Source organism: Dromiciops gliroides, chromosome 1, assembly GCF_019393635.1.
Source record: "Dromiciops gliroides isolate mDroGli1 chromosome 1, mDroGli1.pri, whole genome shotgun sequence".
NCBI lineage: Eukaryota > Metazoa > Chordata > Mammalia > Microbiotheria > Microbiotheriidae > Dromiciops > Dromiciops gliroides.
In genome coordinates this window covers 214,808,470-214,827,711 of record NC_057861.1, presented here as the reverse complement: position 1 = coordinate 214,827,711, position 19,242 = coordinate 214,808,470, and the positions used below count along the sequence as shown (strand labels likewise).

Here is a 19,242-nt window from a genome sequence, read left to right as displayed (position 1 = left end):
TGAAAAAAATGGGGGGTAATATAAAGTATAGCATTGGAAATAGAATCATAGCCTTGGTCAGCCTACATTTCTACTAATTTGACCAATTCTGCCTTTTAAGAAGTACAATTATAAATAAAAGCACATTTAAAGAAGAATGATAGAATAGTAAGAAATCTGGAAAACATGTCATATAGAGATAATCTGAGGCATTTTGAAAAGTGAAGTCTGAAGAAGTAGAGACATGAGGAAGGAAAAATCATGTATGTCCTTGTATATCTGAAGGACTATCATCTGTTGGATGATAATATAAAATTATTATATATTGGTCCCGAAGGTGAAACTAGGATCAGTGGAAATTGCAGTGAGACGAATTTCATGCCAGTACTTTAGAACAATTGCATTTGTGTTACTTAGCTGCCCTATAAAAAAGAGAAAATAAGTTTGTTGTTGTTTAGTCATATACTGCTCTTTCTGATCCCATGGATCATAGTCTTGGCAAAGATAGTGAAGTGCTTTGCTATTTCCTTCTCCAGCTCATTTTATAGATGAGGAATGGAGACAAACAAGATTAGGTGACTTGCCCAGGGTCACACAGCTAATAAGTGTCTGAGGCCAGATTTGAACTGATTAAGATGAATCTTCCTAAATTTAGGCCCAGCACTCTATCCACTGTGCCACTTAGAAGCCCTCCATCTTGTTTTACCAGTGAAGAAACTGAGACTAAGAGATATTAAATTACTTGCAAAGGTTAAACATATTTTCAACTTGTCTCATAACTCCAAATACATAGTTCCCAAATCTTCCTAAACTAAGATTCCTTGGTTATGAATGCCAACTTTCCCAATGTCAATATTTTGTACTTCTTTACGACTACTACTTCAACTACATGCATAACTTCCACTTTAGTATTACAGTGATAAATGAAAGAAAATATTTTAATCCATAATAACTTGTTTACTTAGAACATATTCCTTTTAATACAGGAGTTATCTCCAGTCCTGTAGAACATTTAATATTTGGTCTACATAAAGGTTAAAATGTATTTCTTGGGGGCAGGCAGATGGCTCAGTGGTTAAAGCGCTAGCCCTGGATTCAGGAGTACCTGAGTTCAAATCCAGCCTCAGACACTTAACACTTACTAGCTGTGTGACCCTGGGCAAGTCACTTAAACCCCATTGCCCTGCAAAAAAAAAAATTAAAATAAAATAAAATGTATTTCTTATATTTGTTTAAGTGGTTAGAAATTAATATTTTATTAAGCCATTGAAATGTTAAATTGTCTAAAGTTCTAAAAGACTTCACATATTTCTTAGCTTCAAGAAAGTGGGGGATCTTCAAGACAAGTCTTATAAAATATTAATTTTACCTTAAATTTTATTGTACCTGTAGGCAGACACACCCATTGATGTTTCCTATTTTTTTACTTGATAGTGAGTACTTAAGGTTCAAAGGGTGGGCTTTAATACACTATAGTAGTATTAAAATATATCTTTATGTCAACAAAGGATGTAAATGGTAGCTTAGTACATAGTAATACATAATCCTCTGACGTGGAAGAAAAAGGAAAGCTACAATATTCCATTAGGACCAGGACATTGATTTAAATCATACTAGATTTCTGTGGTCAAATGCAGTGACTACATTCTTAGTCTCACACCCACTCCTGGGCACCCTTTGTCTCTTTTCCCACTCACTTGCCTAATCTTGCTTAACTTTTCTCTTCAAATCTTGGGATGAGAATTTTTAAGCTTCAAAATTTTCCAAATTTTCTCCCACCCTCCCTTTACCCTTCCCTAAGATGGCAAACAATTTGATATGGGTTATACATGTGCAATCATGCACAATTTATTTCCTTATTGATCATGTTATAAAACACAAAAAATGGGGAAAAAAAGTGAAAAGTAGTATGGTTTGATCTGCATTCAGACTCCCATCAGTTCTTTCTTTGCAACTTGACAGCATTTTTTATCATGAGTCCTTTGGAATTGTCTTGGATTCTCATCTTGCTGAGTATGGCTAATTGATCATCATACAATATTGTTGTTACTTTGTATAATGTTCTTCTGGTTCTGCTCACTTCAAACTGCATCAGTTTATAAAAGTCTTTCCAGGATTTTCTGAAAGCTTCCTGATCATCATTTCTTAAAGCACAATAGTATGCCATTATAATTATATATACCATAACTTGTTTAGCTCTTCCCCAGGTGTTGGGCATCCCCTGAATTTCCAATTCTTACCTACCACAAAAAGAACTGCTAAGAATATTTTTGTACAAAAAAAGGTGCTTTTCTTTTCTTTTCTTTTTAATCTCTGCGATAAAGACCTAGTATTGCTGGGTCAAAGGGTATGCACAGATTTGTAACCTTTGGGGCATAGTTCCAAATTGCTTCTCAGAATGGTTAGATCAGTTTACAATTCCACCACTGGTGCTTGTGTCCCAATTTTCCCACATTTCCTCCAACATTTATCATTTTCCTTTTCTGTCACATTAGCCAATCTGATAGGTGTAAGATGGTACCTCAAAGTTGTTTTAATTTGCATTTCTCTAATCAATAGTGATTTAGAGCATCTTTTTTTCATATGACTGGAGATAGCTTTGATTTGGGGGGAGGGGTAGGACAATGAGGGTTAAATGACTTGCCCAGGGTCACACAGCTAGTAAGTGTCAAGTGTCTGAGACTGGATTTGAACTCAGGTCCTCCTTAATCCAGTGCTGGTGCTTTAGCCACTGCACCACCTCCCTGCTCCAAAAAGACAACCAGGTTGATGGTTCAACAAAGGAAAAATATTAAAATAATATATAGAATTTATTAGAGTAGATTAATCATAAATCTATGATGAATTGTAGTAAATCATTAGAAATTTTCATGTCACATGCAATAAAATACGTATCTAACCTGTTAAAAGTGCTAGTAGTAAAAAAGAAAAAAGAAAAAAATTAGGGGGCAACTAGGTGGCACAGTGGATAGAGCACTGGCCCTGGAGTCAGGAGGACCTGAGTTCAAATCCAGCCTCAGACACTTTACACTTATTAGCTGTGTGACCCTGGGCAAGTCATTTAACCCCAACTGCCTCACCCCCCCCCAAAAAAAGAAGAAAAGGAAAAAAAAGTGCTAGTAGTTTTAGGTTTTCATTTGTGAGATTTAAAATTGGATATAAGAGCATTAAACTCTCCTTTTAACTTTTCCCTTATATATCTCTCAGACCACTAAGAAAAAGAAGCCTCTGAGCTTTAATCAGTGAGGGATTAGCTTTTATTGTTTGGGAATTAATTAGACAACAAACAGGTGATACCGATTAGGGAAATAGGAAAGTAGAAATACAAATGAATAATCTTAGATCTAAGCTTAGTCTCTATTCTTTTATAAAACTCACCAAATCAAAAACTGACTGCCAGGCCGAGAACCAGAGCTGATCACTAAAGTGTGCCATCACCGCTAAGCTGAGAAGCCACAGTGAGCGAGACAAAGAGCGAACTTCCATTCTACTCTCAGTTTTAAGTTGGCATCCTGGAAGTATGGCGTGCTCGGCCATGCTGTCCGGGCAGCAGCAGGTGCACCACACCAGTTAGTTGTGGTCTCCTCCCCAAAAGGGTGGTCCATCAAAAGAAGCTTCAGTAGCATTTGCTCAGCTCTCAAATGATTAAGCTAAAACTTCCATTTTTTACCACACATTTTACATAATCACTTTGGATTGTAATTCCACATTTAGAACTTTGATCTCAAAGGACCAACTTGCTACATAGATAACTTAAATGGGAAAGCTCTTATTTTTCAAACTTAGTTTATAAACTTTTTTCAGACTAATGTATCCTAAAATAAATAATTCTTGTTTGAATCTGTATGTCTTAAGTTTGTAAATTCAGTGCCACAAAATTTAGACTGATGTAGTAATAACTCATTTTCACAATGCATCAGTACAGATGGATCATTAGATATGTATTGTATAGCCAGTGAAAGAATCAGCTTATTTTTTATTGTATTTGTCCCCCACAAAAGCTTCAAAACATGTTACTTTCCAGCCTATTTTAATATGTATTCAAGAAGTCAAGAAACTTAAAGCTTTTACAATTCATGTATTTTTTTGTTTGTTTCTTTGTTTTCTGGACAAAGGACTCAGTCTGTCCTTATTAGTGACCTATTTTAATATCAAATATGTTACATAGTAAAAAATATTTAACTTTAATTTATATCAAACTGGTACTGACCTTTTTTGTATGCCTTTTTTGTTCATCATTGAAGTACTAATTTTAATATCATTGAAGAAAAATCCCTAAAGTCAGTAGGGTTATAAATTTGTTAAATCCATCATTGGTTGTTCCTGAAAACTTCAGTATTAGATGCTCTCTCTCTGGGCATAATTCATAAAAACCAAGTATTTCAAACATTAAAGTGAAGCATAATCTATTATATGGATGCTTTTAATCTGTGAGTATAGGCCAAATCCTGCACTCAGTTTAAACAACTGAGAACTTCACAGTCAAGGAATCAGTGTTTCATCAGTCTAAGACCAAATACTATAATTCAATCACTTCTCAAACTGCAGTTGTTAAACTATATACAAAGCACCTTTACAAATGTGATTTTATCTTGTGAGCAATTAAGTAGTTCAAAAAAGACCTTTTTATTTTATGCATGTAAGATGTTTATATTCATTCTGAACAAATTCTCAAATTTCTGCTATCAAATACTTTTGAATGTAACATTAAAGAGACAGACATCAATCCAGTAGAGGTATAGGAAAAAGATTTCTTGATATATAAAAGCATTCTCTTTTAAAACCATTTTAGTCATTTAGAACCCATCTATTAATGTGAAATTCTACATTACAGGCATTGTAGGTGACAAATTCTCTTTAACATAAAGAAGGGGATCTTTACAGGCTAACTTTGTACAACTCATTCTGCTGATAATAAAAAGCATTTTTGAATCTATTTAAAAGCTTTACCTTTACTATTCTCTATTCCAGTGTTGGTCCTCCTGATTGTCACGATGAGACGACGGAAAAAGGAGCCATTGATTTTTGATGAGGAGAGGGATATTAGAGAAAATATTGTCCGGTATGATGATGAAGGTGGTGGTGAAGAAGACACAGAGGCTTTTGACATGGCTGCTTTAAGGAACCTGAATGTCATCCGAGATACCAAGACCCGAAGGGATGTGACACCAGAGATTCAGTTCTTAAGTCGACCAACTTTTAAAAGTATCCCTGATAACGTCATTTTTAGAGAATTTATTTGGGAAAGATTAAAAGAAGCTGATATAGATCCCTGTGCTCCTCCTTATGATTCTCTACAGACATATGCCTTTGAGGGAAATGGTTCAGTAGCTGAGTCACTCAGTTCTTTAGATTCCATCAGCTCAAACTCTGATCAGAATTATGATTATCTCAGTGACTGGGGGCCTCGTTTTAAAAGACTGGCAGATATGTATGGAACTGGCCAGGAAGGCTTATACTCATAGCCTTGGGACCTTAATAGGAAATGCACTAAAGAGAAACAAAACAAAACAAACAGAAAAAGAATAAACACAAACTCTACTTATTGGATTTAAAAAGGGTGTAAATATTTCTCCATTTTTAACCGTTTAGGTTTTTGCCTTGGTGAAGCATATCTTCATTAGACTTGTCCTAGGGACTGCACTGACCACAGATACTGAGCATTTGAAGGCATTTTGATAAAATGAGATGCTCAGATGTATTCGAATAGATAGCAACCCTTAAATACCTGCAAAGGCAACTAACCTGAGTCAGTAGTGCACTGTGACCTTGATGAGCCAGTAATAACCTTGTAAATGCCTTCCCAGTACCACTATGTCTAGATGTAAAGTTTATCTCTCTGATATGATGAGTGAAAGAAAAAAAGTTTGTGACAGTGTAAGAAGTCTTAGTTCTTTATACCAAATCTTTTAGAGCGATACCTACAGCTTACTGGCTCATGATATCTACCAGAATTTTATTGCTTTTGACTAAAAAATCCAAATGACCAGAAATATTCATAAATGCCTAGTCAGGTCCTCATTGCCTCAGTCTACTCCCTTTCCCCACCCCCAAAACATACAAAACCCTCTAACATGTCAATGTAATTTATACTAAAAAAGAATAGCATTACTTGCAAAAAATAATTTATAAAATGGTCAAAATAATAATTGGGGAAACAATTCTCAAAATAAAAAATTATCCTTAGATGCCTGTGTAAGTATGAAGGGAAAGTTGCTGTCTATTCAATTTTTATTATCTCTTCTGATTTGTACAGGAGAATTTTATCTTTTTTTTTTTTTTAATTTGACACATGGTGTTATATTTATTTTGGAGCTCAATCTCCACAAAATTCAGGTCCATTTTACTGCCTCACAGTATTAAACTCATCAGAACATGCTGATTTTTCTCCAGTCTCAGCTACATGAAGGAAATGAAGCATAGAAATGGAGAAATTACAGTAAAGCAATTGAGCCCCACATTGTTCATGTCTCAGAAAGGAACACAGCTACAAGGACACACAGTTGTTCTTCTGAGCCATTAGAATGTCTGAAACATTTGAATCAAGTATTTGTACCTTGTATTTTGGAAAGAAGACTACACAGTGAATGAGGAATATCTTTGAATGGAAGATTGAATTTTCAAGGTCATAAGTAATCTATGCTCCTAAGACTTAAAAGAACTTGTTTTCCCCTAGCGCCGCCCTGCTTTGCTGTTGAAGCACTTCAGTAAAAGACTGTTTGAAATTTCTTTCCTATGTTAAAAATATGTAATGCTATTAACTTCAGAGTCCATCTTTAAATCCTGATGCAAATAAGTATGTCCCCCAAGGAATTAACTTCACAATGCATAATTTCTATACTGGTCTGGGAGTGCCAAAATGAGGAGGATTATTGCAGATGGTCAAAATACTGTATAATTTTGAAATAAGATTTCTTAGAATAAGACAACTTTTTAATGATTCCAATAATATTTATACCTACAAGCTTTCATGATTTAATACTAGTTTATGATGCACATAATCAACTAAGGATTTTTTTCTTTTCCTTTTATTTAAAAAAAAGTTGTAGTTGAGTTACTAATAAATCTGCAGATAGTGGGCACTGTGTGAAAAATGGTGTTCTAAAAGAGCTTCTTTCTATATGAAATATAAATATGTTGAGTACACATGAGAGAAAAGGTGTTTATGAAAGAGTCTGTAATTTTTGCAGCCCAACATTATAAATGAAGTATGTGAAAGTGGCCTTCAGCTTCATCAAAATAAACAATTCAACAAATTTAATTATCTGCAAACTTCTTTAATTTTGGTAAAGTTTTCCAAGACAATCATTTCATGAGTTATTAGATGTGCCACAGACTATCAAAATATATATATATGTGTGTGTGTATGTATATATATGTGTGTTCATATATATATACACATATATACATATGTATGATTTTGTAATGGAACTAAAATATATTGCTCATGACTTTTAGTCAAACATAAGATTTTCAATAAAAAAGGGGCATGGGGTGGGAATGAAGCTTCCCCTGTTCAATAAAAGCAAAATGTGCTGCAGGAATTATATAGGTGTTAAATCATCCAGGTGCTGAGAAAACAGTTTTACAATAATCCTCTTGTTTGCAGGAAGATAAAATATTTTAGTACATTTGGATTATGATGTCAAAACTGCTGATTGTTGCAAATATCACTAAATGGAGTTCTGAGTATATTATAGAAAAAGAATATCATTCATCTTGCTTTTCCTCCATTTCATAAGAATATAAAATTTCTCATGCTTTCCCCCTCCTTATACGATCATGATAGAATTGGAGAAATCAACTCTAATTTATTTAGTGCTCTGAAATTCTTCCATGAAACTGTTTGATATTTGATGAGCTGAAGAGATTCCTGAAACTTCTGCTATCTTGAATACATTTGCTGAACATAAGGTCACCTTTTTTTTTTTTTTTGGAGGAGGAGGGAGAATTTCCTTAAATTGAATGATAGGTGTCACAGGTATTGGGCAAATTATCTTTATAAAAGAGAAAGTTCATTGTAAGTGAAGTGTTTTAGGGTTTTTTTTTCCTTTTTTCTTGCAGACACTGATATAATGAGTGAAATATAAGATCATCTGGAAACTACTTAAGTAGAGAAAGTATTTTTTTCCCTGAACCAAGAAGGGAACAATTGGTTATGGAGAACTAAAGCCATAGTAACTAAATTTCAACAGCAGAGGGGTATCAGCATTAAAATGTCTGCCATGGTATCTGTTTATTCAGATGTTATGGCAATAAATTCTAGAACTTACTACTTCCTCAGTTAACAATAAAAATAAGGCTGGCATTTGCCTAGTGCTTGAAAAATTGCAAAGTGTTTTACCTATATTATATTGTTTGAGAATTTCAAAATACTAGAAATTACTGGCAAGAAAAAATTCTGCTTCATCTTCAATATGTTCAGGTGGCAAAATAGACAGAGATTTTCTCTTAAATACTTTTTCTCCATAGCCTCAAAGTAGGGTCACCACTCCATTTGTTTAAGTAAGAATATTGGCTCAGGGAGGCAATATGTTTCTATAATTATATAGTTATATAAACACATACATATGTATACCCACATGTACATGTATGTCATGTCTGTGCAGATATATTTTCATATTTACTTACATGTGAATATATACACATCTATATTTATATATATGCATGTGTGTATACTGATAGACATCTCTCTATGTGTATAACATACACACATGCATACACAGAATATAGATAAACCTCAAGGTAGCATTGCATAGTGGAGAGCTCACTTCAGTGCCCAGATGATTTGAGTTCAATTCCTGCCTCTGATTCATATTAGAGCTATGTGACAGTGTTACGTGCAAATTTCTGCAGAACAGTTGCCAATTTGTACACATACACATACGTACATACACATACATACACGCATATATCTATATATAGCTATTTCTGTAAGGATATCTACATGTAGGTATCTAGATATTTCTAAATATAAAAATTCAAAACTTTTAATAAATTATACTTGATATGTATAGATATCTTTCTATATCTTTACATGTCTCAGAATAGAATGTGTCTGTCTTATTAAACTTGAGGCTATTTGTTTCATGGGATTTGACCATGATACATTAAAGGTTCTGAAAAATGTTTCTTGACCTGTTGACCTGAATTAAATTCTTCCTCAACTGCTATGATTAGACTAATTGTAGTCAGAAAAAGAACAATTCAAAGTCAAGAACACCAAAAGCAAACTCCCAAGGAAAGGAGGAATCAGGTATTTGGGTTGGCTTGCCTGGCTCGTTTCTGAACAACAGGATTTCTGATAAGCAAAGGCAATGAACAGTGTGAAATAAAGAACCTCTCTGTGAGCTGTGCCAAAGGAAAGGGAGAGTGCTTAAATTTTGGTTTGGAGGATTCAACTTGAAATGTAGGTCAATGACAGAAGAGACTGCCTTGGATCCTTAACTACCTACATACATCTATCAGGATGTCTGCTCTTCTGCCTGATTATGGATTGAAAGTTCACCCTATGTACCCAGCCAGCTTACTTCCCTTGAGTCTTGATATTTGATTTTATAGGAAGATTTTGAAACATTCACTTCATAAAATATCATGCTATTTTATAGTTAAATGCAAAAGGTTTAAATAAATATTCTCATGAGCACTGTATATATTTTAGAAAATGTGCATAGTGTATTTGTTATGTTTCATATGCAGAAACAATTGCATTTGAAAATTAGCAGTTGGGATGTGCCTGAGTTCAGAGAAAATCTTAAATGAGATGTAAATATAGCTTTGAAAAATTACTGAGTTAAAAATAATTGAATTAAACATTTTCAAGTTTTTTTATGACAAGAATATTGTTTTTATTAATACTGGTTTTAAATACACCTGTTAATTCAATAAAAAGTTTTTATTGATTATTTTTAACTTCTTAAATAAGTCAAACTTTTCTTTTATTAGTTTCACTGAATTTTAGCCTTGGTTCAATATTTAAACGATACTTGGGAAGGTTCAGCAGGCTAGTTAACAGAGAGGCCAGTCTACTAGAATCGAAGGCTGTCAGAGCTAAAAATATATTTGCAAATAATCCAGCTTTTGCATATGGGCTGTAAAATCCATTATACTTAATATGTCATGTACCAATGTGGATATTTTTAGAGAAGGAAGTGATTATTTTTTATCAAGGTCGACTGGCTGGGTGGATAGAAATTAATGACCCCAAAATTGTAGGAAAGAGGGAGAGAAGTGAGAATATATGTAAGTAGGAAAAAAGTGGTAAGGGGGTTATGATCCAGGAGATGGTAGGTATTTTAAATCTATGTCACATTTGGATAAAGAGAAATATTAAGGTAAATGTAAAAAAAAAACCACAATAGATTCACCCCAGTGCCTTAATTCCAATGTTTTTATTGTAGTGACAGATGCCTAGATTCCATCTCCTGGCTTATAGTTCCAGGATGATATCGAATAGTACATGAAAATATTCATGGGATCAGATCTAATAAGCCTAACAGTCTAATAGTGACTACTAAATTTTGAGATGTCTGTAGCAAATTGCCATGTGACTAACTGCCAATCTGGCTAGAGGACTTAACGCACCTATGAAGAAAGCAATATTCCTGACTTTCCAAAATTGCATTTGTTTCAATTATCTTGATATTGTTGAAATCTTAAGCAAAAATTTTTAGAGAACAAAAGAGTTGTTGAAGTATCTGGGAAGTTGCCTTAAACCTTCACTTCTTATAATTCGTGAAGCTTTGTCTTCATGGGTATTACATGAAACATGAAAACAAAGAAGCACAGAAGGTCACATTTTACCAATGTGTGTGGTATAGGTCCTGTGGTGGAGTGAAATGACCACAGGTTTTAGAGTGAGACAACATTTGTTCAAATGCTGGATTTATCACTTGCTACCAGGGAAACCCTACAAAAGTCATGTTGACTGGCTTCAGGTTTTTTTTTTCTTTTTTTCATTTCTTACTCTTTAAAGTGAAGGGGTTGGACTAGATGACTAAAGGCCTTTTTAGCTCTAAATCCTATGATCTTAATTATTTCTGACTTGAGCCAAGACTCTGTTAAGGAAGGGATATGCAATTTGCATTCCAGATAGAGAAAGAATGTATACATGGAATTTTAAAGTGAATAGCAATAAAATAAGCCAGTTCAATGCATGAATGAAATAAATACTTGCCCTTTTAAAGTGTTATGAAAACATATATGGTTTATAAGTTGAGAAGATCTCAAAGTTAACTGTATACTTTTCTGTTATAAAATGGATATCACCAAATAAATTTTTAATTTCCAAATTAATTTTAAAGACATTTTCAGAAATCGTTTCTTGAACTATATGTACTGTAATACCTATATACCTAAAGGATTATAAATATTTTCCCTAACTCAACTAGAATTACTTGAAATTGAAGTGCAAATTATATATTTTTCCTAAATCTATATACCTGACCTATTTAATACGTACAATTGGTAGAAGAGTATAACTTCCCAGAAGGAATTTCTACTTAATCAGATGATTACATAGATGCTGATAAAATATCTAAATACTTATTGATCCAATAAAGCATAAAAATAGAAATCATTCCAGTCTGTCAGAGAAATCTATACTCATCAGAGGCACTAGTAAAGCAAGAATCATTCTATTTGGAGGTAACAGTTTACATTTTGTAACTGGCCTCTTGGTTCCCACAATTACCTACTCTGGCTGAACAAGGAAAATGAAAAAAGACAAATACTAAGACAAGAAACTATAGTTAATTAATCATAAGCAAAACTGGTCCTTTAAACTTCAGTTAAAACACATAAAACTTTGTTTTATGAATATAAATATAAAGTTATTAGGCACACATCTTAAAAATAAAAAACAAATTAGATGATATTAAATTGCAGAGAAGGTGCTGTGCTGCACTGGTTGGAGAATTCTGTATTCTAATGAAAACACAGGTCTAGTACTTATCCCTATCCGTTCCAGCTAAATTCACTAATGTGATTAGGCTGCTTTTATATTATTATGTGAATATATATTATAAAATTGTGTATTATTACATAATATCAATTGGTAAAGTTGAATTACTAGCTAATAAATATTCACAGGCAATATGTAAGAAATGAAGATTATTTTAATAGATTTCTTCCTTATTCCATGTATTTTATTTTTTCATAATAAAATTGATTTACCACAAAATAAATATTCCACATATTCATTTAAAATGATAATGTATATTTTTATGTTTTTCTTGAGACAAAGGGGAAAATATCCTTCAAATAGGAGTGTTGACAAAGTAAACACAATCTAAAAGCATATTCAAATGTATCTGTATCCATTAACTATAAATAAATTAAATATTAGTAGGGAAATGAGCTAAGAAAAATAATTTCCTCCAAAGTGGTATATAAGATGAAATTTTAACAATTGTTTTGGTATGCTTACCTGTGAATAAAAATTACTTCTCATTTTGCCATTGCTGAATTTAAACACTTTTTATAGAGGAAAGAATGTAAAATACTAATAGCTTAATCTTAAAAGTTCATAACATAAATAATAGTATTAATAAGTATTGAGAAGTAATACCAATCTGAGCCCGTATAAGGAGCAAACCCCTTTCCCTAGTCTAGTGTATTATCTATAGGTTAAGGTATCTCTTTAATATAGTCATCAGAGATGACTTCACTAAAACTGAGAAATTTAACAAATGAAAACTCTCCACTGCCTTTTTTAATCCAATCTCTTCCTTTTCTCTGGTAATGCTAAACATAGACTCACCTACCAAATTCCCCCCCCTCCCCAATTTAGTATATATGGAAAGACATAAATAAAAGCCAAATAAAACTACGAAAGAAATTGACTCCTTTACTACTGAGACTAATGAAAACTTACCATCCAAGTATTCATACCATTCTAGAGCCTTAAGTTCATTCATTCATTCATTCATTCAACAAATATTTAGATGACTTTTATGTTTCATTGATGCAATAAAAACCATGAAGACAGAAGATATAAGTAGCCCTTTAAATTTGTTTTCTTTTAAAGCTTACTTTTCAAAATACTTTTGCATTTATTTTATTAAGAAGTACAGAACTCAACCTTTAAACAAGTACAAACTAGATGGGTACATACTTGATGCAGTGGAATTTACAAAAGTATTGTCAGGCAAGAAAAGATTTGGCAATGTCTATTTATTCAGAATAACTGAAGAGGGATTCCAGTAAATGGCTTTTAAAAAAACTGACAACATATATATATATATATATATTATATATGAACATGATTATTCAAAGAATCAGAATGAATTAAAATGCACAACACCAAAACTAACTGTGCATTTTATTATATTCTTATTAATTCTCCCTGAAAAGCACCTCTCATTATCCTAATATCAATACTCTTGCAGTCTTGTTGTGTGGCTGTTGGCTATAGATTACTAATCTCTAAAGAAGTGAATGAAGTTGAAGTTTACCCCAAAGCCAATGACCATTTTAAGTAGGCTACAAAATATTAGAAATAAATCACGGAAGAGAAATGGTATGAAGAGAAATGATATAAAGAGAAATTATATAAATGATGTCATGAAAGAAACATGTGAAAAAGAAAATGGGAAGTTCATATAGAGTGAGGAATAATTGAGGGACAGTCCACATACTCCATCAGTATTCTCTTTTTAACATTTAATTTTTATTTCTTTGCTCAATTTCATGTAAACAAAAATATTTAACCCTTTAAAAAAATGAGTTCCCTTCCTCCCATTCCATCTCCCTAAGATGGTAATCAATTTGATATGTTATGCATGTGTGATCATGCAAAACGTTTCTCTATTCATGCTGCAAAAGAAAAGGCAGAGGGGGGCAGCTAGGTGGCACAGTGGATAGAGCACTGGCCCTGGATTCAGGAGGACCTGAGTTCAAATCCGGATTCAAACACTTGTCACTTATTAGCTGTGTGACCCTGGGCAAATCACTTAACCCCAATTGCCCTGCAAAAAAAAAAAAAAAAAGTCTGAGGAAAAATCCCAAGAATAATAAAATAAAATTAAGTATGTTTCCATCTGCATTCGGATTCCATTAGTTATTCTTTGGAGGTGGATAACATTTTAAAAAAAAATCTTAAGTCCTTAGGAATTGTCTTGGATCACTGTATTGCTGAGAATAGCTAAGTCATTCACAGCTGATCAACTGATAATATTGCTGTTACTGGGTACAATACTCTCCTGGTTTTGCTCATTTCACTTTGCATCAGTTCACGTAAGTCTTCCCAAGTTTTTCTAAAATCATACTGCTCATCATTTCTATAGCAAAATAATAATCCATCACAATCATATTCCACAATTTATAGAGCCTTTCTCCAATTGAATATTCTCTCAATTTCTAATTCTTTGCCACCAGCACCACCACTACACACAAAAAGAGCTGTTATAAATATCTTTATACAAATAAACCTTTTTCTTTTATTTCTTTATTTTAAAATTTTCTTTAGGAAACAGACTATGTAGTGGTATTGTTGGGTAAAAGGGTATGCACAATTTTATAGTCCTTTGGGCATACTTCAAAACTTTTCTTCATAATGGTTGGATTAGTTTACAACTCTACCAATGGTGTATCCATTCCAACATTTGCTATTTTTCTTTTCTGTCATATTAGCTAATCCAATACATGTGATGTGGTACTTCAGCATTATTTTAATTCACATTCCTTTTATTTTTTTTTCTGCTTTTTTTTCCAGGGCAGTGAGGGTTAAGTGACTTGCCCAGTGTCACACAGCTAGTGTCAAATGTCTGAGTCCGGATTTGAACTCAGGTCTTCCTGAATCCAGGGCCAGTGTCTTATCCACTACACCACCTAGCCGCCCCGCATTCCTTTTATTAATAGTGACTTAAGAGCATCTTTTCACATGACTATAGAGAGTTTTGATTTCTTCTCAAAATACTAGTTCATGTCCTTTGACCATTTATCAATTGGGGAATAACTCATAAGCTTATAAACTTAGCTCAGTTTTCTATATAATTCAGAAATGAAGCCTTTGAGAAACTTGCTATAAAAATTTCCCCCAGTTTTCTGCTTTCTTTTTTTCTTTTCTTTTTTTTTGTTGGGCAATGGGGGTTGTGACTTGCCCAGGGTCACACAGCTAGTAAGGGTCAAGTGTCTAAGGCCGGATTTGAATTCAGGTACTCCTGAATCCAGGGCCGGTGCTTTTGCCACTGTGCCACTGAGCTGCCCCTCCTGTTTTCTTTCTAATCTTGGTTGCAGTGATTTTATTTATGCAAAACCTTTTCAATTTTTAAAAAATTTTGCCCTTTTAATTTAGTTAAAATTATCCTTTTCATATCCCTTACTGTTTTTTCTCTTGCTTGGTTTAAATTCTTATCACAAATCTGTCAGATAAAATATTCCATGCTTCCCTAATGTGCTTATGATATCAACCTTTATATCTATATCATTTTGACTTTATCTAAGTTGTGGAGTGAGATATTTATCTATACCTTGTTTCTGCCAAACTACTTTTCAGTTTTCCCAGTAATTTTGGTCAAATAGTGATTTCCTGTTCTATAATCTTGGGTCTTTGGGTTTGTCAAATATTAGATTATTATGTTAATTTAGTACTGTGTATTGTGTATCTAATCTAGTCCACTGATCCATCAGTCTGTTTCTTAGTACTAGATTATTTGGATGATGATCACTGCTATTGCAAGATGACCTTTCTTCATATTTTTATTTGCTGATTCCCTTGAGATTCTTGACCTTTTTTCTTCCAGATGCATTATTACTTTTGCAGCTCTATAAAATATCTTTGGTAATTGGATTGATATGACACTGAATAAGCAAATTAATTTAGGTAGAATTGTCATTTGTATTATATTGGCTTGACCTACCCATGAGCAATTAATATTTCTCCAATTGTTTAGATCTGAATTTATTTGTGTGAAATGTTTTATAATCATGTTCATATTGTCCCTGGGTTTGACTTGGCAAGTAGACTCCCAAGTTTTTTATATCATCTACAATTATTTTAAATGGAATTTTTATCTCTTACTGTTGCACTTTATTGCTAAAATACAGACATGCTGCTGTAGGCTTATTTTATATTTTGTAACTTTGCCAAAATTGTTAATTACTTCAATTAGTTTTTAGTTGATTCTCTAAGCATGCCATCCAATAGTCTGCAAAGAGTGATAGTTTTGTTTTCTCATTCTCCATTAATGTCTTTTTCTTCTCTTATTCTTATAGCCAGGATATCCAGAATAATATTGAATAATAGTGGTAATAATAGGCATCCTTGTTTCACCAATGATCTTATTAGAAAAGTGTCTAATTTATCCCCATTATAGATAATGCTTGTTGATGGTTTTAGATATATGCTACTCATATATTTAAAGAAAGTTCCACTTATTCCTATTTTTGCTAGTGTTTTTAATAGGAATGAGTGTTGTATTTTGTCAAGGTTTTTCTGCATCTGCTGAGATAACCATATTATTTTTGTGGTTTTTGCTAGTGATAAGGGCAATGATGCTGATAGTTTTCCTAATGCTGAACCAGCCCTGCATTCTTGATATACCTCCCACTTGATCATAGTGTATTATCCTGTTGATAAATTGCTGTAATCTCTTTGCTAATATTTTATTTTAAAATTTCACATCAATAATCAATAGAGAAATTGGTCTATAAGTTCCTTTTTCCTGTTTTAGCTCTTCTTAGTTTAGGTATCTACACCATATTTATATCACTAAAGGAATTTGGTAGGACTCCTCCTTTGCCTATTTTTCCAAATAGTTTATATATTTCTGAAATTCTTTCTTAATTGTTTGGTAGAATTCATTTGTAAATCCAACTGGTCCTAGAGATATTTTTCTTAGGGGCATCATTAATGGCTTCTTCACTTTCTCTGAAATAGGACTGTTTCTAAGATAATGCTATTTCTTCAACTTATATTTTTGGAAGTATTCATCTTCATTTAGATCATCAAATTTTGGTATATAATTAGGCAAAAGAGCTCTTAATAATTGTTTTAATTTCACTTTCATCGTTGCTGAATTTATTCTTCATTTTTGATATGGTAATTTGGTTTTCTTTCTTTTGTCAATCAAATTAAATAATGGTTTATGTATTTTACTGTTTTTTATTTGTTTTGTAATTTTAATTTTTTAATTTTTTATTTTTGTGGGGCAATGAGGGTTAAGTGACTTGCCCAGGGTCATACAGTAAGTGTCAAGTGTCTGAGGCTGGATTTCAACTCAGGTCCTCCTGAAGCCAGGGCCAGTGCTTGATCCACTGTGCCACCTAGCTGCCCCCATATTTACTTTAAAAAAAAATAAAAGCAGGTCCTAATTTTATTTACTAGTTCAATGATTTTCTTGTTTTCAATTTTATTAATATTACCTTTTTCAGGATTTCTAATTTGGTGCTTAAATTGAGGAGTTTAAATTTATTATTTTCATTTATTTATTCATTCATGTATTTATTCATTCATTTATTTATTTGTATGTTTATATATTTATTTGTTTGTTTGTTTGTTTGTTTATTTATTTTAAGTGCATGCCCAATTCACCGATCGCCTCTTTCTCTGTTCTACTGATGGAAGCATTTAGAGATATTCATTTTCCCCTAAGTACCACTTTGGCTACATCCCATATATGTGGTATGTCGTCTCATTATTGTCATTCTCTTTAGTGAAATTATTGATTGTTTCTATGATTTGTTCTTTGACACACTCATTCTTTAGGATTAGAATTTTTAGTTTCTAATTAACTTTTTTTTTTTTTTTTTGGTGAGGCAGTTGGGGTTAAGTGACTAGGCCAGGGTCACACAGCTAGTAAGTGTTAAGTGTCTGAGGCTGGATTTGAACTCAGGTCCTCTTGACTTCAGGGTGGGTACTCTATCCACTGTGCCACCCAGCTGTCCCCCTAATTAACTTTTAATCTGTGTTTCCTGTTCTTTTACTGAATATAATTTTTTTTAGAATTATGTCCTGAAAAAGATGTATTTGACATTTTTGCTTTTCTGCATTTGGTTGTGAGGTTTTTATGCCCTAAGACATGGTCAATTTTTGTGAAGGTGGCATGGACAGTTGAGCAAAAGGTGTACTCTTTTCTATTGCCATTCAGTTTTCTCCAGAGGTCTATCATACCTTTTATAAAATTGCATTCATCTCTAATTTTCTTTTTTATTTTATGGTTAAATTTACCTGGTCCTAAAAGTGGAAATCTTGGGTCCCACACTAGTAATCTTTTACTGTCTATTTCCCCCTTAAATCATTCAATTTTTCCTTTAAGAATTTGGATGCTATGCCTTTTGTTGCTTATATTTAGTATTAATATTATTTCATTGTCTATGGTACTTTTTGGCAAAACATAGATTCCCTTATCTCTTTTAATTAGGCCCATTTTTTGCTTTTGCCTTGTTTGAGATGATGATTGCTACCCCTGCTTTTTTTTTTTAACCTCAGCTGAAGCATAATGAATCCTGATCCAGCCTTTTATTATTACTCTCTGTGTATCTCTGTTTCACGTGTGTTTCTTGTAAACAATACATTGTTGGGTTCTGGTTTTTATTTCATTCTGCTATTCCCTTCTCTTTTATGTGTAACTTTATCCTATTCATATTTAGAATTATTAACTGTATATTTCCCTCCATCCTAGAGTTCCTCTTTATCCTTCTCTTTTTATGCTGTCCCTCTCAATAGTTCATTTTGCTTGACTACTACCTCCCTTATTCCATCCTCCCTTCTATCAGTTCACCTCATTTCTATCAGACTCACTCCTCTTTTCTTATACCATTTCTCACCTACTCACCTGTAGGGTTAGATAGATTTTTATTCCCAACTGTGTAAGTATGTTATTCCCCTTTTGAACTAATTTTAAGGGGTAAGGTTCAGGCACTGCCTTCCACCTTATATTCCCCTCCATTGTAAAAGCTCTTTCTTTCCAGCCTCGTTTATATGAGATAGTTTCCCCCTTCTTCCTCTCCCTTCTAGCTTCTTCCAGTGCATCCAATCTTTCATACCCCTAAATTTTATACTAGTGAAATCATCTCATCATAGTCATCTCACACTTATGCCTTCTGTCTATGTAAACTCTTTCTAATGGTCTTAATAATGACAAATTTCTTAGTAGTTGAGAGCTATGATGCTTCTGCTGTTGCTGTGGGGGCCAAGTGTGTGGGTCCCGGACAGATCTCCACCAGATCACCACTTTGGTGTTAGACTTGTCCTGCCAACCTAGGCCAATCTGGTTTTCTTAGATCAGAAACATGTTTCACCCAGACCTTCTGTGGAATCTG

At 33.1% G+C, this 19,242-nt stretch overlaps 1 protein-coding gene across 6 annotated transcripts in view; it reads left to right on the top strand.

The window, feature by feature from the left end:
- The window catches only part of CDH7 (cadherin 7), a 201,921-nt gene extending 189,881 nt beyond the window's left edge, over positions 1–12,040 (top strand). For all 6 annotated transcript variants that reach the window (XM_043963768.1, XM_043963787.1, XM_043963758.1 and 3 more), the window contains one exon: positions 4,951–12,040. In XM_043963768.1, the coding sequence (XP_043819703.1) occupies positions 4,951–5,444 (494 nt within the window). In that variant the 3' untranslated portion in view covers positions 5,445–12,040. The remainder of the gene's footprint in view (positions 1–4,950) is intronic.
- Positions 12,041–19,242: the final 7,202 nt, after the last annotated feature.